This window comes from Heliconius melpomene, chromosome 7, assembly GCF_056956725.1.
Source record: "Heliconius melpomene rosina isolate 202511_hmr_F chromosome 7, ASM5695672v1, whole genome shotgun sequence".
NCBI classification, from domain to species: domain Eukaryota; kingdom Metazoa; phylum Arthropoda; class Insecta; order Lepidoptera; family Nymphalidae; genus Heliconius; species Heliconius melpomene.
This window is the reverse complement of record NC_140395.1, coordinates 10,186,427-10,204,545: the sequence shown is the minus strand read 5'-3', so window position 1 is coordinate 10,204,545 and position 18,119 is coordinate 10,186,427. Positions and strand designations below refer to the sequence as shown.

Sequence of the window (18,119 nt, the reverse complement as noted above, 5' to 3'; positions counted from 1 at the left end):
AAAAACACTGTCGTTTTATTTATTAAAAAAATGAAAAAAGTTATTTAAGCGTCTATAAATTATATTTTTGATATAGAAATTGAATTTATTCCTAAAATAATATTGATCCGTAGATGAAAACCTTAAAAAAGTAACCCATTTTCTAAAGTTTCCTTTAATATATAACAATAGTGCCAATCTAAAATCCTTAACTACAACATGTATAACACTTTAAATGAATATTTTTGTATGAAACTGACGTGAAAATACGTAAATTTTGCATGCACCGTAAAAAATCCGGATCCATTACAGCGAACTCTACAAACTCATTTGCAATAACAGTCGGAACTCTTAATGCCCCTGAATAACTGGCGCAAGATTGTAATAACTGGAGTTTTAAAATTGCCAGATTTTCTTTACTCTTTTTAAATTGAACTTGAAATTAGGTTGATTCTGTAAAATGAAAAATGTTCATTTAAAATAGATATTTTATTAGTGAAATGTGTGAATTCTTATGTTATTTATTTTGTGGGTATATGGTTTTTGTTTGATTCACGCTGTATCCCGCACGTATCAAAGTAAGCTCAAAGAACTTAGTGTTTGCTTCAATTAAATATTTCATTTCCTCGACTGGGAATCGACCCCAAGCCCCTATAGCCTCTACACCAGGACTACCCTCAAATGTATATCTAATTACACGATACAAACCAATGTTATAAAAGTGGAATATGAAGAAGGTTAGGGGTTGCTATATTATCTACGAGATGATAAAATATATTTATAATAGATATTGTAGAGTGCTTGAACAATATTTTGGCGTTCCTCCAAACTGTACTCGAGCGTAGAAGTGAAAAATCTAACTTATATTGCATGGTAATTCTTTATACAGCTTACCTCTTTTATTCCTAGATTGTTTTAAACTTTCTGTTTTCTGCTTTTCGCCTTCTGAATACTAAAATATTACATGTAGTGACGAACTCAGTGCCCCGGTTTATCTTGTCGCCGCGGAGAGATGAAAATCATTTTTTCAACTGGGAATTATATGTAAAACCATCGCGCTTAGAATCTGTCTGTCACACTGCGATACGATGGACTTATTTGTAATTCTCTTTTATTCTTTAAAAAGAAGAAAGGCAGAGATAAATGAGTAGAAAGACTGTAAAAGAGAAACAGAAATGCAATGCGTTTGAATTGGACATTTATTATTTGAGAATATACCTGTCTCTATTTAGTAGTACTTGAATTTAGAATTTTAAGAGTCATTCAAATCTTTTATTTTCTTTTATTAATAAAACGACATTTATATAGAATTTCTTTCTCAAATTGAATTACAATTTCCTTATTGATCCCAATCAAATATTTGAAGTATTAACAATGAATATAAGACTTCATTTTAAATTAGTATAGTAATAATATATATTGAATATTTTCATTTCTTCGCTCTGGGGTCGAGGCAAAGCGCAGCGTAGAGTTCCGCAACTCAACAAGCAATGCCTCCACAATTCGGCGGAAAATGGGGAACGGAATATCTTAACACTACATTCTCTCATACAGCGTGACGCTAAAAAACATAATTTACCTTCGGAAAATGTAACCTGTTTTATGTAGACTAAAAAAATCCTATAGAGAAATATATAAATAGCGTTGAAATTCAATGCCGCACTTTAATTAATTAGACTTGGGATGTTTTTTTTTTTCTTTGTAGAGGCAAAAGATTATTATTACAAATATAGTGAAACGGGAAACTTAACTAAATTTATTATTAAATTTAATTATATTGAGGCCAGTCGTTACCCAGACGCACAAGTGTGTGACTGGTTGTGGGTTCGATTCTCACTCGAGAAACTGAAATATTTATTTAAATTTATATTTTAATTTCTTCGCTCTTCTGCCGAGGCAAGGCGGAAATGTCTCCAGAATTTGGCAGAAAATGAGGAATGGAGTATCCTAACACTAGGTTTTCCCTGCCTATCCTGCTGTTTACGGGATACAGCGTGAAGCTTATATAAATACATATATTAATATAAATCTAACAAATCAATTGAATGAACTAACGGCTAACCATTCACAGTTAGTTTTAGCTAATTAGTATATGTGTGTATTATTTGAGAATAGTTACTGAAAATGGCTGTATTGTTAATAGATTGGCTGGAGTGGAGCCAAATTTGAAATCGTTAGTGCTACCAGTTGAACTTTTGTACGTTCTGTTAGAAATTTGTTTGCTGGGAACGGAAAGCTCTATTTTCTATTATTATTTAACTACTTTGTGTTGTTTTAAATTTAAAAAGCTTAAATTAAGCTTAATTTCTCTTTATATTACATTTATTTTAGTATAGATGTGTCTGTGTGAATCTTTTATTATCAATTATTTAACTATCAATTATTTTTTGTCACAAAATGCCTTATTGTGACTTATATATAAATATATTTAATAAATATTAGTATATTTCAAGCGGGCAAAGCCGCATCCGGGTCCACTAGTGCCTTATAAAAATGTTACTTCAAAATCGATTACACTAGCTTCACTTGAAACTGATAATTCAGCAAATTAAAATGAGGACGTTATTCCGAACGTACTTCAGTGTAAGAAGGTGAAGTTGAACTTAAAATTTCTCAGACAGTTCTACATAGATATATAAAGAAAAGGGTATATATATATAAAAAAGTTTCACATGTTTATTCCAGTACCGTGGTCTAAGTCTAGTCGCAGGAACAGTCTCCACTTTTCGACAGCAAACGTGATGGTTACGAGTTCGATTCCCGCTCGAGGAATGTTGTTTTTATTTTCTCATTGTGGTAACAAGACAACACGTTTTTATTTACGCTATTCAATACGTAATGTCTCAAAAGTTGTACAGAAAGTGGAAAATGGAGTGTCTTAACACTACATCCACTACTACCCCTGCTAAATGTGTAAACATATAATATCTATATATATAAAAGGACTTGTCCTCACTGACTGAGGTAAGACGCGCGCACAGCCGTAACTGCTGATGGTAGAAACGTGAAATGTGGATAGATGTTTACTTTCGTAATCTGGGCATCCACTAAGAAGGGATTTTGAAAAATTTTAACCCTAAAGGGATGAAATAGGAGTTTAAAATTTGTATGGATTTTTTTTTAAATCGCCACCGATTTTGATAAAATTTGAAATTCAAACTCTTAAAAATATTTAATTGAACACCTGTTTCATGAGTTTTCAGAATTCACCCCCTAAGGGAGCAAATAAGGGGTTGAAAGTTTGTATGGAAAAATCTTTAAATCCCCACCTATTTTTATAAAATTTGAAATTTAGACTTTTAAAAATATTTCATTCAACACGTGTTTCATGGTTTATTACAATTCACCCCTAAATAAGCAAGTGAAGCTGCGCGCATCCGCTAGTATATTATATAATACTTAAATTGAAATTTATTAAGTTTTCTACTCCTCTATAAAAAAGTAGCTTAAACTTAAAAAGTTAAAAGTGTTTGAAGTCGCTCCACGAAAGCATGTGAGAGTGCGGCAACATGGTGTAAGTGCAGTTGAAGTAACGTTCAGTGTTGGCAATGAGTAGCTCTCTTACTCTTTTTTATTCTCATTGCCTTTGAATGTTTACTGCTTAAATTTATAAAAAATTTCACTCAAAAATTTACAAATAAATGTTTTTGATGAAACTTCATTTGAATTAATAGTTCAAACTGTTGCACTTCAAAATTATTTTAAACGACAAATTATATGCCCAAAATTTTATTAATATTTTTTTCAATTGGTGTGCTAAATATTGTATAAGGTATATATATTATTGTAATTTTAACGTCCAGTATGTATATGAGGTCATTGTGCATTGTGGCGCAGTGGAACAGAATCTGACTCGATGGTTGAGGGTTTAATCCTCACTTCAAAACTTCAGTGGAAAATGGAAGAAAGAGTGTCTTACTACTAGGTTCTCTCTGCTGATCCTGCTGCCCGGCATAAAATGTGAAGGATGCTAATGGCTAACTTTTAAAAAGTGACATAAAATAACAGTCAAGAACTTCAACAACAATGTGTATTTGCATATAAAACAAGATTCGTCTAAAACGTATACGAAAGTTAATTAAGTTTTTAGAATGAATGTGGAATTTTCAGTTTAAAATTTCGTTAACTTTATTATAATATCTGACCAACGCCATATATTTGTTACCGGACATTATTTTAATACCTAATATTTAATCTACTTCAAAATACAATCATATAAAATCTAGGTAATAGTACTAATTATTAGTAAAGGCCGTCGTAGCGCGGCGGCACGAGGGTGTGACTGTCCGCGACGGTTGCGAGTTCGATTCCCACTCGAGGAAGTGAAATATTTATTTACTTTTATATTTCCATTTCTTCGCTCTGGTGTCGCAGCAAAGCATGGCGCTGAGTTCTGCCACTCAACACGCAATGCTTCCAAAAATCAGCAGAAAGTGGGGAACGGAGTGTCTTAGCACTAGCTTCCCTCTGCCTACCCTGCTGTGTGCGGGATACAGCGTGAAGCTGATTGATTGATTGATTACTAATTATTAGTTAAATAGATTTTTATTTGAGTAATAGTTTTAGTAAAATAATAAGTAGAAATCAGTGGACAGACACTCCATCCTCCACACCGTGATCCCATTTTATAAATCTATATGCCACTTCATTGGTATGTTAAGCAGATTTTCCCCCAATATAAAGAATTGAACTCGTAACCATCAAGGGAACATGAACTGGAGCATGGATTTATTATATATATTTGTTAAATTTTCTTGTCCTTTGTATTCTCCCGTATTTCCCTTTGAACTTTCTGCTAGCGATCTCTATTTTCAATTATGTTAGTTGTCAACTGCATACAATGTCGTGAAAACTTTTAAGTGAAGTTAGACTACCAGTTTGCACGTATACTGGCGAATGTTAGCTAACGACGCGTTTTCAGTTTCGTATATTAATAGGAGCTTCACGCTGTTTCCCGCTTAGTGGAATAGACAGAGAGTAGAGAGAGAGACATTGTTAAGTTCAACTGATATCGAGGCATGTCAAGAGGCGCAACTCAACCCCACCACAGTTTGTTTTGTCAGAACAGGTAAATGAAAAAAAATATTTCTCCGAGTGAGAACAAACGAATTTATATTTACATAGTGTCCCCCTGGGATACAAATTATTTAATATACTAGGTTTACTAAAAACAATAATTATATCCGATATAAACGATCCCCATTTCCAGAAAAACAAATATTAAATAATTCTTAATTGTGATATCGAAGAGCGAAGAAATGAAAATAGTCAATTCCCCCATTAATAAGGAATCGGACCCTTGTCGCTATATCCCTCACATTTACGACGACGACGAAAAACTAAATAATCTAAGACATTCAACGTCTCAATTATTTCACAATAAACATTTTCAACACAGAAGCAATCTAGGGAAATCAATTAGCACCTGTTCCAACGAATGCACCGGATCGATCTGGTGGTGTACCCCACTACCTACCTATCTGCGGTTGGCTCGACTCCAGCTTTGTTAACAAACGGTGGGTAATGTTTTTTATTTACTTTACAGTGTTTAGCAGAACCTGGTATCTAACTATCTGTTGGCAATGCAAATAGTAACGAAAAACGCAACTCGCAAAGTAAATTGCGATTCGTGAATAGAATTATTATGATGGAAAACGTATAAATATTTAGCTGGTTCTAGTTTTTAGGTGGGCTTTACTGTGATATGCTAATGCTGTGAATAATTTTGTTTTTGGTTGGCGTTGGTGTATTTTAGTATTTGTTTTTTTTATTTTTCATGTAAGTATAAATAATTATAACTTTTTTTACTTGATTCGTACAAAAATTGACGTCCTCCTTATTTTTTTGTGTATAAATTAATATTTTTTATAGATGTTGTGTTTTAAATTAATGATAATATATAAAAATAATATGTAAATAAATGAATTTTGATTATTATACCAAATAAATTTAAATTACACGAAACATTTGCTTCTACCAAAAATAAACAAAAATAAAGTAACATCTTTAAGAAATACTACCAAACATATGTATGTAATAATAAGAAAAAAACACGAAAAACGTCTCTACGTGGATTTAACTTCTTGAAATTCCATTAATAACATATCGACACTCGAGCAGGTTCATTTTTCACACTCACTCATTTATTTCTAAGATTGGATTTGCTAAGGTTGTTAGCTTGTTTTTAGTAAGTATGTTACATAAGCTATTTACTTCTTGTTTTTATTTTTTATTTTTATTAGTATAGAATTTTCTTTTTCACATATAAAGTGCTTAGTGATTAAAATAGTAGAAATTGTAAAAATTACTCCAAGAATAGGAATATGTATAATATTTGATTAATTAAGAATAAAAAAATACTTCTTCAGTTCTTCACCATTTTTAACAATATATGAAAACATTTACAATTCCCAAGATATGGATATAAGTATTCTCCAAAGCTTTTATTCCGTCTACATCCCAGGCATTACTCAGAGATGCCATTTCTTGGCGGATATTACAGCATCCCTCAATGCCTGCACCGCGCTTGATATACGACTCGTAGTGCCCTTTCAAATATACGCGATTCCTCTCTAGATCTGTTAGTTTTGGGAAGTTATGAATTTTCATCTATATTCCTAAGTTACTTATTTCATAATGTTAGTTGTATATCTTTTTTTACGACATAATTATAAGGTTGCTATATAATTATATGTAGGTCAAAAGTGACTGTACGCGATAGGTTGTGGGTTCGATTTCCATTCGAGAAAATGAAATTTTTAATATTATCTTTTGATTAGTTCTTCTGTTTTATTAATGATTTATTGGATAACTAAATAATTGTGATAATACTACATCGAAAAGGAAATGAATTGATGATTACAATCAAATGAATTTAAGAATGTGTATGTAATTATTTGATTAATGTAATTAATTATATGTAATAGAAATAAATGTTATTTTTATTTAATTTATCTATATATATATAAAATCGAAAGGTCACTCACTCATCACGAAGTCTCAGAAACTACAAGTGCTAGGAATCTTAAATTTTGCATAGGAGTTACTTATAGGACGTAGGTGCTCGCTAAGACGGGAATTTGCAATATTCGATTTTTAAGGGGTTGTTTTTGGGGTCGAAAGTTTGTATGAAACTTCGTTACTACAGATGCAAGGAGTCTCAAATTTTGCATAGACGTCACTAGGACGTAGTCATGGAGACAGAAATTAATAATAACATAATTCACGCGGGTGAAACTGCGAGCGGGTTGCTAGTTTATTATAAAAGTGATCTCACTTATTATACAAATTAAACGTCTATTGATTATCTGTAAATTCCGAATTAAAGGAAAGTAAAAACAAGACAGGTCCATTTCGTACTCAGTGCCCTCTGCCCTACATTTAAATTTATTTATCAGCAATTAGAACTTTTGTACGAATATTTATGCAAAATAATTCTAAACAACGCCAGCCACTTGAGCTTCGTAATTGCAGCTTTTAGTCGCAATAAATTGAGACTTAGTTAGTATTTAAAATTCTTTTAAATAAATAGTCTGTTTTAAATTTAGTATGTTTGTCTAAGCTTTTAGCTATACCTCAAAAACCGTAGTTGTAAGCCGTAGTTGTAAGCCTATGTTCAAATAATGTTTTTTTTTCCACAGTACAATATGTGTAATGTATGAAAATATTTATAGGTATTTCGTATAGAAATAACATTTACACATCTCGAGGAAAACTACAAGAATATATCGAAGAATCCATAAAAGTCAAAAGACATAAAAAATAACGACTGTACTACTCCCTTATCTGAAGTAATCTATAAGAAAATAGAATCACACCGCTATATTCGAATAAGAGTAGAGTATTCAATGGATGTAATAAATTCCAGCACTCCATCCAAATTCTATATGCAAATGGTCGAAAAAATCACAAGGGTAAGATAAGGGGTGGAAAGAAAAAAAAAACAAAGAAATGTATGTATGATATTCAAATGTAAAGTCGAGTTATGGGCAACGTCGGAAAATATTCGGTCAGCCACTCGGGAGGAAAATTGAAATTTTTATTGATTGATTTCCACGTTTCCCTTCATTTATTTGTGTTATTTCCATAGTCGGGTTGAAACTTTTTTGATTAGGCGTTTGGAGATTGTTATTTTGTGTTAAAATTTGACTTTTTCATTTTTTAGTTCAGGCCCAGAGGCCAGTTGTGGTGCAAAGGTTCAACCCTGTAAGGTAAACAGATTGTGAGTTCTTTTCCCACTCAAGGTAATGATATATTAAATATTTTAATTTCTTCACTCTATGCAAAATATGACAAAGTACGACATGAACCGGTCTTTAATTCGCACTGCTTTCAGAATTCCGCTGAAAATTGGCAGCGGAGTATCTTAATACTAGTCTCCTTTCACAGCATGAAGCTGAAAAAATATCATAACCCTGCAATATAATAGCTATTTTACAAAATAACAGACTTAAATACGAACATGATGAGAAATAAAGTTCGAAAGACCCGCAGATGATATCCTATTGGATAAGTATAAAACGAAAAACGGATTTTTTTACAAAAAAATTTTTAAAATATAGATGGATTATAAAATAGTATTTTATAGTGAGTGATATATGCATTGTACATGTCTAAATTTAAATGTAAAAGTTGCAATTTGAATTTTGAATAAAAGAATGCAAAAATACTTGGTTTATAATAGTGAAAATTGTAAATTGTATATAGGTACCTAATATAAATATCAAATCTAACATCGTCGTCACAAATAATTTCTGTTTTTATATATTACTAGCGACCCTCCTGCGGCTTCGCCCGCTTTAACTACTGGATTATTCATGTAATGTATGTTTGCAAAGCACGTAAGATAATGTGAAAATTAATGAAACCCTAATGCAACCCGCATTTTCGTAGTTTCAATAAGGATTTTCCAATTGTTTTACACAGCAAGGATTTTTTAGTAGGTACCGTAATTTTAAATCTGTGCTACTAATCTTTTCAAGTACTTATTAAAATATATTTAAATGACTATTTTTAAACGGAAGAGATTATAAACAAAAACCTACCTACTAATAACTACTACAAAAAATGTGAAACCAAATATATCGCGCTTAAATAATACATTCAACTCCAATTATCCAATACGTGCAAACGCATCTAACTAAATCTTTGTTGCTATAGAGGCAGCCGGGTTTTTTTTTTCGAGCTTGTGGTTAATGCTGAAGGGGGTATTCTGTCCCTGATGAAAAGCAAGCACGACGTGGCTGCCTGTGAGGAAAATTAAATAGAATGCATCGGCCGGGAATCGAACCCGGGCCGCCCGCGTGGCAGGCGAGCATTCTACCACTGAACCACCGATGGGTGTAAGGCAGGCGGGCGCGGCGGACGCATGACGAGTGGCGAGCCGTTTCGCAGCAAAGATTTTTTTTGATATTGTAACAACTTCTAAAGTACTTATTAAAATGAAAAACAGTAAAAGACAGTTTTGGTCTACATTAAATGGCCAACGTAACTAATGTACTTATTTAATGCTGAGAGTAAGGGATAAGTGAAACTTGAGTAACATACAGCTGATGTGTCAACGGCGGGATGTGTCAACAATTAAATGCGTTTTTCTGTAAAACTATTCGCAATTTCGAAATATTGTAAAAAGCAAATTTTATCTTCGTTTAACGTAGAAATTTAATAAAGTATTTTAAAGGATAAGGATTAATACCATTATGGAAAAATATCCCTCACAATAAAAAATATATTGAAATTATTATTTTTAGACAGAAAAATGATCACTACACGTTATTCTTAAAAGATAAAAATATGCTCTCGCGGACTTTTTTGTAGATCTTATTAAGAGGAACAATACTCCATTACATTTTTTTCATGTAGTACTTACCATTAGAGCAGCGCATGCGCGAAAGTGTCTCAACGGGTAGGACTTTATACACATTTATCGTATTTATGTTAATTTACATAAGAATGTATAAATAATAAACTATATATAAACCTTCTACGAAAAACACTCGACTTAATGGTGAAGACCGCATCAAAATCCGTTGGGTGGTTTAGAAGAAGAAGAGTTAGAAACAACAGACAGACACGAAAAGCGACTTTGTTTTATAAGATATAGGATATTATGTTGATAGCTTACATCAAATTGTTAAAATATAATAAAAAAATAAAACACATGTATGTGTGACGTAATTTTAATGAGAAAAGTAATTAAATAAACAATTAAACTGATAGACAATCATCTTCTTTCAAAAAGCTCAAACGTTTTGAATTCTTTCAATACCAACTGAACCAATATTACCATTGAAATAACTTTGTAGTGGATTCACAAATAAACAAATCATATTTTTGTCTCTGTCAGTCAGTCGGGATCAATTCTTCAACCAATTGAATCCCAAAGAGTCCCGTAAAATTTAAATGGAACAGTTTCCAGATATCAATAATTCCATACAAGACTAAAGATAAGTAGCATATATTTGTGAAACACGTTGTGTCAAACGAGCGGGCAATTATGTTGTGGTTGCTATATTAAAAAAGTTTCCAGTTCGGCTCAGTTGGCTTGACCATCGTTATCACTGTTATGAGGATGTTTTAACGTTAAAAGCTTTTTGCTTAAACACTTATTACTTTTATTTATATTCATAATTTGTTTAAATATCCATTTAAATGTCGATCGGTATATTCATATAAAGTGACATTTATTAACATTTACGTTGAATAACATTCAATACACAATGTCTACGAAATTCGACTTAAAGCGGAGAATTGGTGTGTCTTAATGGGTATGAAATGTCTTAACATTAGGTTCCTTGGTTCCCTCTGCCTACCCTACTATGCGCCAGATAATATAGGGTTTTAGTCAGGTATGTAACATAGGGACTTACGCCCAATATTAATAATGTATCTCCTATCTCCAGTTAACGTCTATCTCGTACTGTCCGACATGTCTATCCAATCACTAACCTGCATGCCTACCTCCATCTCTGTCTATTTCAATCTATGGTAGCAATTTTTGGATTAGGATTGGTTATTAACATTGGGCGTTAGTGGTCAGTGGAACAGTGTCTGACCACAGAGAATGATAAATGTCACGTAACTTTACTAGTAAGGGTTCGTAACGAAACTAAACTATGCGAAAACCTGAAACTGAAAAAGTATTTTTTTAGCTTCACGCTGTGTCCCGCACATAACAGGGTATGCAGACGGAACCTAGGAGTAGTCAGTTCTGTTCCCTAATTTCCACTGAGTGCTTGAGGCATTACGTGTTGAGTTGCGGAACTCAACGCCGCGTTTTTTCTGGCTACCAGAGACAAAGACATAAAAAAAAATAACATTTCATACTACTTAATTAGAATTGAACCCACTACCGTCGTGTTTACAGTTGCACGCTTGCCTCTACGCCACAACGGCCTAATAAATACTCACATTATATCATATTTGTCATGGTCAAGTTATTAAAGCAAATACTTTTAGCTGTAGATAGAAACTAGTAGTATGTGGAAAAATTGTATCATTTTAAAAACATTTTTATAAAACATTTATACTTTTAGTACAAAACCTAAGCTTTTTATATAAGAGCATTATATTGCGAAGGTATGAATTAGTATATAAAATGTTAAAACTACTCTTAAAATATATATTTTTATTGTAACAACTGTATTTAACTTTTACCATTTAAGTTTAGAGGTTAGTCGTTACACCCCCTGTGTACAAACGTGTGAATGTAAATGAGAGAGGGTAGGTTCGATCGCCAATCGAGAAAGTTAAATATTTTATGTTTCTGTTGTCGAGTCAAATTCTTAATGCTTTGAATTCCGCCACTCAACACGCAATGCTTACAGAATTCGGCGGAAAATGGGAAGCTGAGTGTCCTAACACTACGTTCCCTCTGCCTACCTATCACATGCAGCTTGAAGACTGTATCCCGCATTTGGCAGGTACTAAGACTTCCATCTTCTTCTGGTTCACGCTTCTCCTCGTATAGCGGGATAAGAAAAGAGAAACTAGAGTACTCTGTTATCTTATTGCTACCAGAATTTGAAATATTACGTGTATTTTAGCGGAAGTCAGTCTCAAGTGGGAATCTACATTATCTCTTTTAAAATCGACCAAATGGACTTTTTAAATTATTTTTTTATCAAAATGGATAAAAATAAATTACTCTAAAATATAAATAAATAAAAATTAATATCTTGTCCAATAAAATACATCATACGCGTCACTTATTTTCCTTCCAGTTTTACGCCTCATCTATTAGAGCAGGTGAGACTTGGGCATCGGTCTTGGACATTGATTGATGTGGCATCGGTGACAACGTATATCGGTATTTGAGAGGACAAGCTATTTAGGAGCTTACAAGCTTTTCACTTTATTTATATTATATTACAATATAAATAAAGAATTAATAAGAATATATTGCAATTATATAAAATATATAAAATACTATAAGTTTCCTCTCCATTTGAATGAAAAGTGCCAGCCATAGAAATGAGCAAGCCCAAAGTGAACCAAAAAGTTTTTTAATATATCCGACCGCGACATAATTCCACTTCCGTTCCGACGCTTTACGAATGTTACTCTAGTAAATTAAAATAACCTTACCTTACTAATGCATGTCACATTTAAAAGTAAATTTTAAATTGATATTCATATACATGTTTTAAATGAATGTAGATTTTAAAATCATTCGAGTAGATAATTTTTATGTTTAATACTAGACAAAAACCACGAGGGTTTCGCGTTATTCTTTTTTTAAAATTTTATTAGGTCAAGTTGTGATTATTTTATAAATTTTAAGACATTTTATTAACTTACAGGCCAGTGGTAATGGGTAGGCTTGTAAACGTAACAAATTGAGGGTTCAATTCCCGCTCGAGCAATAACTTTTTTTTTGGTACCAGAGTACCGAGGCAAGGCGGTGCGTTGATTTTAGCCAATCAACACGCAGAACTGAAAATAATAACAATGATTTACGTTTAAATGAAAATTGGAATGAAGCTTTATTAATACATTACTTAGGGACTATTAAAACATATTATAATGGTATAAATAAATTAAAATACAAGACAGGTACCAGTACTCTGTAGGTACCGTCAAAAATATAGCTGTGGTTTATGATAAACTAGCGACCCCCTTGCGGCTTCGCCCGCTTTTACTACTGGATTATTCATATAATGTATGTTTGCAAAGCACTTAAGATAATGTGAAAATTAATTAAACCCTAATACAACCCGCATTTTCGTAGTTCCAATAAGGATCTTCCAATTGTTTTGCACAGCAAGGATTTTTTAGTAGGTATCGTAATTTTAAATCTGTGCTACTAATCTTTTCAAGTACTTGTTAAAATATATTTAAATTATTATTTTTAGATAGTTAAATGACTGGAGGAGGGGCGCTGCAGTGCTTCTTGTAGCATACGCTCCGTAGAAATATTCATAAAAAGTAGTAATCAGTGCTTAAATCATCAATAAAACTAATTGAGTGGTTAAATAATCATCTGATTCAGGACATATATTGTGGACAGTGACCGTGAGCAAGTTTAATAAACAATAAATCACAAAATAAAGTGCGTCAGACATTGTTCTTTTTCGTCATCAAAATTAATGCTTTAGTGAAAAATTTTGCAAGTATATTTGTGTTTTATTTAAGTGATGCAAAAATTATAAGGTTAAGATAGCCCTCAGTGCGCATTCAGTAGTTTATTTTTTCAAAAATAAAACAAATAACTACGTTCGTAACGTGACTTGCATAATTTGCCCCAAAAAGAAGCGCCATCTATTGCGAGTTCGCGAGCACTTTCCTAATTATCGACCGGGCAAAAATCAATCAAATATTACACCGCAAAATCCTAGAGAGGGCACTAATTATATATAAAGATTGTAAACACTTTTGTGGAAACGTTTATAATATTTAATCATGGACGAAATTATGAGTGTGCTTCGTAAAATACAAAACGACCTGAACGAGCAAAAAACAGCGATTCTAGAAAATGGCAACATAGTTACACAACAAGTTACTCAGAATATTAACACCATATTGGAAGAAAAATTCAAAACTTGGAAGGAAAAATTCAAAAACATTAGCGAAAAGATAGAAAATCAAGACAAACGTCTCTTTTTCCTCGAAAAACAAGTCAGACAGAGAAATATTGTATTATTCGGTTTTGAAGAAAATGAAACCTCTTATTCAAATTTAGAATCAAATATAGTCAATTTTATTGCACAATATTTCTTTATACACATGGACCGCAGAGACATACAAGAAATAAAAAGGATAGGTAAGAAAGGAGAAAAGCCACGACCTACTATCATTACGTTCTCCACACTTGGTATGAAAATAGATATATCTCAGAATAAAGGAGCACTAAAAGGTACTCATTATTATATTAAAGAGGATTACCCGAAAAATATATTGGAAAAAAGAAAGTTACTACAACAGGAAGTAAAGATGGAGAGAGAAAAAGGAAACAAAGCAATAATCAAATATGATAAAATTGTAATACTAAACAATAATATATGTACACCAGTATACGAAAACAAAAAAAGAACTCTTTCCAATTCCCCTGAGCACAACAAGAATCATGGAGCTGAGCAAAAACTGCAAGCATGTAAGAAGAACAAAACGCAGAGACCGATACAAAGATCATCAAGCTTATCCGAGAGTGTTTTAAAGCCCAGCATGCTAAACTTTTTAACTAACAAGAAGCCAAATGACGCAGCCAATAATCAACAAAATAAATCCACATACAAATAGCAACTACCACCCCCCTCGCACAAAAAACACACATATAATATTCAAACAACAAATATTAATGAATCTAATCTCCCAAGCCGGTTGGTCACCGTGGGAGAATATGACCACAACCCTCCAAAGAAAAATATAAACATATAAACATACGGAACATACCAATCAAGAAACTGAATAAACTACATTACATTATGTCAAGATTAACAAACTTTGGAGGAGGCCTTCACCTGTTGAGGGGTTCTTGCGATATATATTGAAATAAATAAACAAATAAAAAATAAACAAAAAATTATATTAAAAATAATAAAATAAACATTACGTTACTAACCCTAAAATAAAATAAATTTAAAAAATAAATACATACATATATATTAAGAATAATAAAAAAAAAAAAAAAAATGTAACTAACTAATGTAACTAACCTAAGAATAGTTGTAATTTACTTTAGCAAGAAATAAAAGGCTTTTTTATTTTTTTATTTTTTTTTTAGTTAAATGACTATTTTTAAACGGAAGACAAAAAATATGAAACCAAATATATCGCGCTGAAATAATACATTCAACTCCAATTATCCAATACGTGCAAACGCATCTAAATCTTCGTTGCTATAGAGGCAGGCGGATTTTTTTTTCGAGCTTGTGGTTAACGCTGAAGAGGGTATTCTGTCCCTGATGAAAAGCAAGCACTACGTGGCTGCCCGTGAGGAAAATTAAATAGAATGCATTGGCCGGGAATCGAACCCGGGCCGCCCGCGTGGCAGGCGAGCATTCTACCACTGAACCACCGATGACTGCTCATGACGCGCTTGTATAAATAAGCAAAACGTCGCGAGGCGCGTTTCGCAGCAAGGATGTTTTAGTATTTTAATAACTTCTAAAGTACTTATTGAAATGAAAAAACAGTAAAAGACAGTTCATCTACATTAAATGACCAACGTAACTAATATACTTATTTATATACTGAGAGTAAGGGATAAGTAAAACTTGAGTAACATACAGCTGATGAGTCAACGGCGTGATGTGTCAACAATTAAATGCGTTTTTCTCTAAAACTATTCGCAATTTCGAAATTGTGTAAAAAGCAAATTTTATCTTCGTTTAACGTAGAAAATTAATAAAGTATTTTAAAGGATAAGGATTAATACCATTATGGAAAAATATCCCTCACAATAAAAAATATATTGAAATTACTATTTTTAGACAGAAATATGATCACTACACGTTATCCTTAAAAGATAAAAATATGCTCTCGCGAACTTTTTTGTAGATCTTATTATGAGGAACAATACTCCAGTACATTTTTTTCATGTAGTACTTACCATTAAAGCAGCGCATGCGCGAAAGTGTCTCAACGGGTAGGACTTTAGACACATTTATCGTATTTATGTTAATTTACATAAGAATGTACAAATAAAAAACTATATATAAACCTTCTACGAAAAATACTCGATCTAATGGTGGAAACCGCATTATAATCCGTTGGGTGGTTTAGAAGAAGAAGAGTTAGAAACAACAGACAGACACGAAAAGCGACTTTGTTTTATAAGATATAGGAAGTTAGAAAAATATTTATTTGGTATCAAAGAAGAGATTATCTGTACTATCTAAAACTAAAAAATAAAAAATCTCTCTATAAACAAAGAACAAAAGTAAAAACAAAGAACAGAGAGACCTATTAATGTTCGAAATGGCTACGTAACCTTCATATAGAAGATACGCAAAAAAAAACTATAGAGAAAGAAAATACACACGTCTAACGTCTATATCTATATAAAATAAAAAGATATGTGAATCATATTTTATCCAAAATTATCCTTGTCTCGCCAATATTACACCACATAAAACCAATTCACACATACACTTACTTATACGGTCTATAAAAGATACAAATTTTTATTGTAAACCCCTTACCCGCGTACAATACAAAATTTAAAGAATGTAATAAATTTCAACATTCTATCGAAATTCAATATGCAAATAGCCACCAAAAGGGGAAATAAAGAGAAAGGTTACAAAAAATGTATGATAACGGAGCGTACTGGAGTCAAGTTAAATCAGATTGTAGATTGTTAGTATATTGGAGATGGGAAATGCGCTGACTGGTTTTCGTATTTATATATATAATTGAGTTCATTATGGTGCAGTGGTATAGCCTCTAGCTGTAGGTTGTAGGTTCGATTATTTTCATTCGCTCTGGTAGCAGGACAAAGCGCCGTTTTGAGCTTTAACGTTCAACATGTAGCACCTAGAAAATTGGACCTAATATGGCACTTGATACCCTCGGATACCTTCCTGTATGCGGGATGCACGTGAAGCTATTCGATTCTTCATGTTCCTCCGAGTTTACGCCATTCAATATGCAACCTCTAAAAATTGTGTGTTGAGTCGCGGAACTTAACACCGCGATTTGCATCGTCAACAGGGCGAGAAAACAAAAATAATAAAAAAAAATTGCCTCCCGTGCCACTTCCTTTCCATTTTTTCTTAGCTTAAGTACTAAATGCCAGAAAGTCTTCGGTTCGCCACTGAAGAAGCAAATTGAAATATTTATTGACTGATTTTTGTCTCTCTAAACTCTTCGCTATTTTTATCTCAATTTCTTCACTATTGTAGTTAAAGTGAAAATATATAATATGTTTTTATCGTTAGAAACTATGCTTACTCTTTATATTACATAGTTCTTCGTGGCAAGAAATGGGAAAGAATATTTGTAAAATTAAAAAAATATATAATAATAATATGTTCCATCATTGCTGGAGTTACGGCAGACTAAGAGGTGGCCATAGTTTTTCCAATTCCTTATGCGATTTTCTTTCAAATTGTGTTGGATTCACATAAAAAACATATTACGAGTGCAATTTTTCCAAAAACGCATTACCATAAATTTAATTAAAGGTTATTGCGGCAGGATTCTTCTAGGCAACCCTGGTGTAATCTATTCTACTATCATGTATCATTCTTAATTTTTAATTAAGAAGTTTAATTAAAAACAGATACTATTTTCTGCCCAATTTTCCGTGTTGAATGGCGGAAATAAAAACTATTCATTGTACCGAGGATCGAATCCACAACCGTCGCGTTTACAGTCAGTCACAATATATTTTTATACTGCGCACTCAAAAATTACTTATTAACTAAAACATACTTACTAACTAAAACTGTATTACTCAAAATGTAAAATCCGTGTAACGCAGTACAGGAGGATATTATTATTTTTATTCTTATTCATCAAAGACTTTATATAAATCGATACGCTTTGAAACAAAAGGGGTTGGCCGAGGAATGAGAAAATTGTTTTCATAATATTTGTTTAGAAATATATTAGGAGAGGGTTTCTTATTTTCATTACCGTTGCCTTTTAGCTAATAAAATCTCTTTGTTCTTGAAGAACGGAAAATTATAAATACTTTG

General features: G+C 32.3%; 1 protein-coding gene across 1 annotated transcript; it reads left to right on the top strand.

Moving 5' to 3' along the window:
• The first annotated feature begins 13,878 nt into the window (after positions 1 to 13,878).
• Positions 13,879 to 14,715, top strand: LOC146537812 (uncharacterized). Its single transcript, XM_085188228.1, has one exon. The coding sequence runs from the start codon at positions 13,879 to 13,881 to the stop codon at positions 14,713 to 14,715; it is 837 nt and encodes a 278-aa protein (XP_085044354.1).
• The last annotated feature ends 3,404 nt before the right edge of the window (positions 14,716 to 18,119 follow it).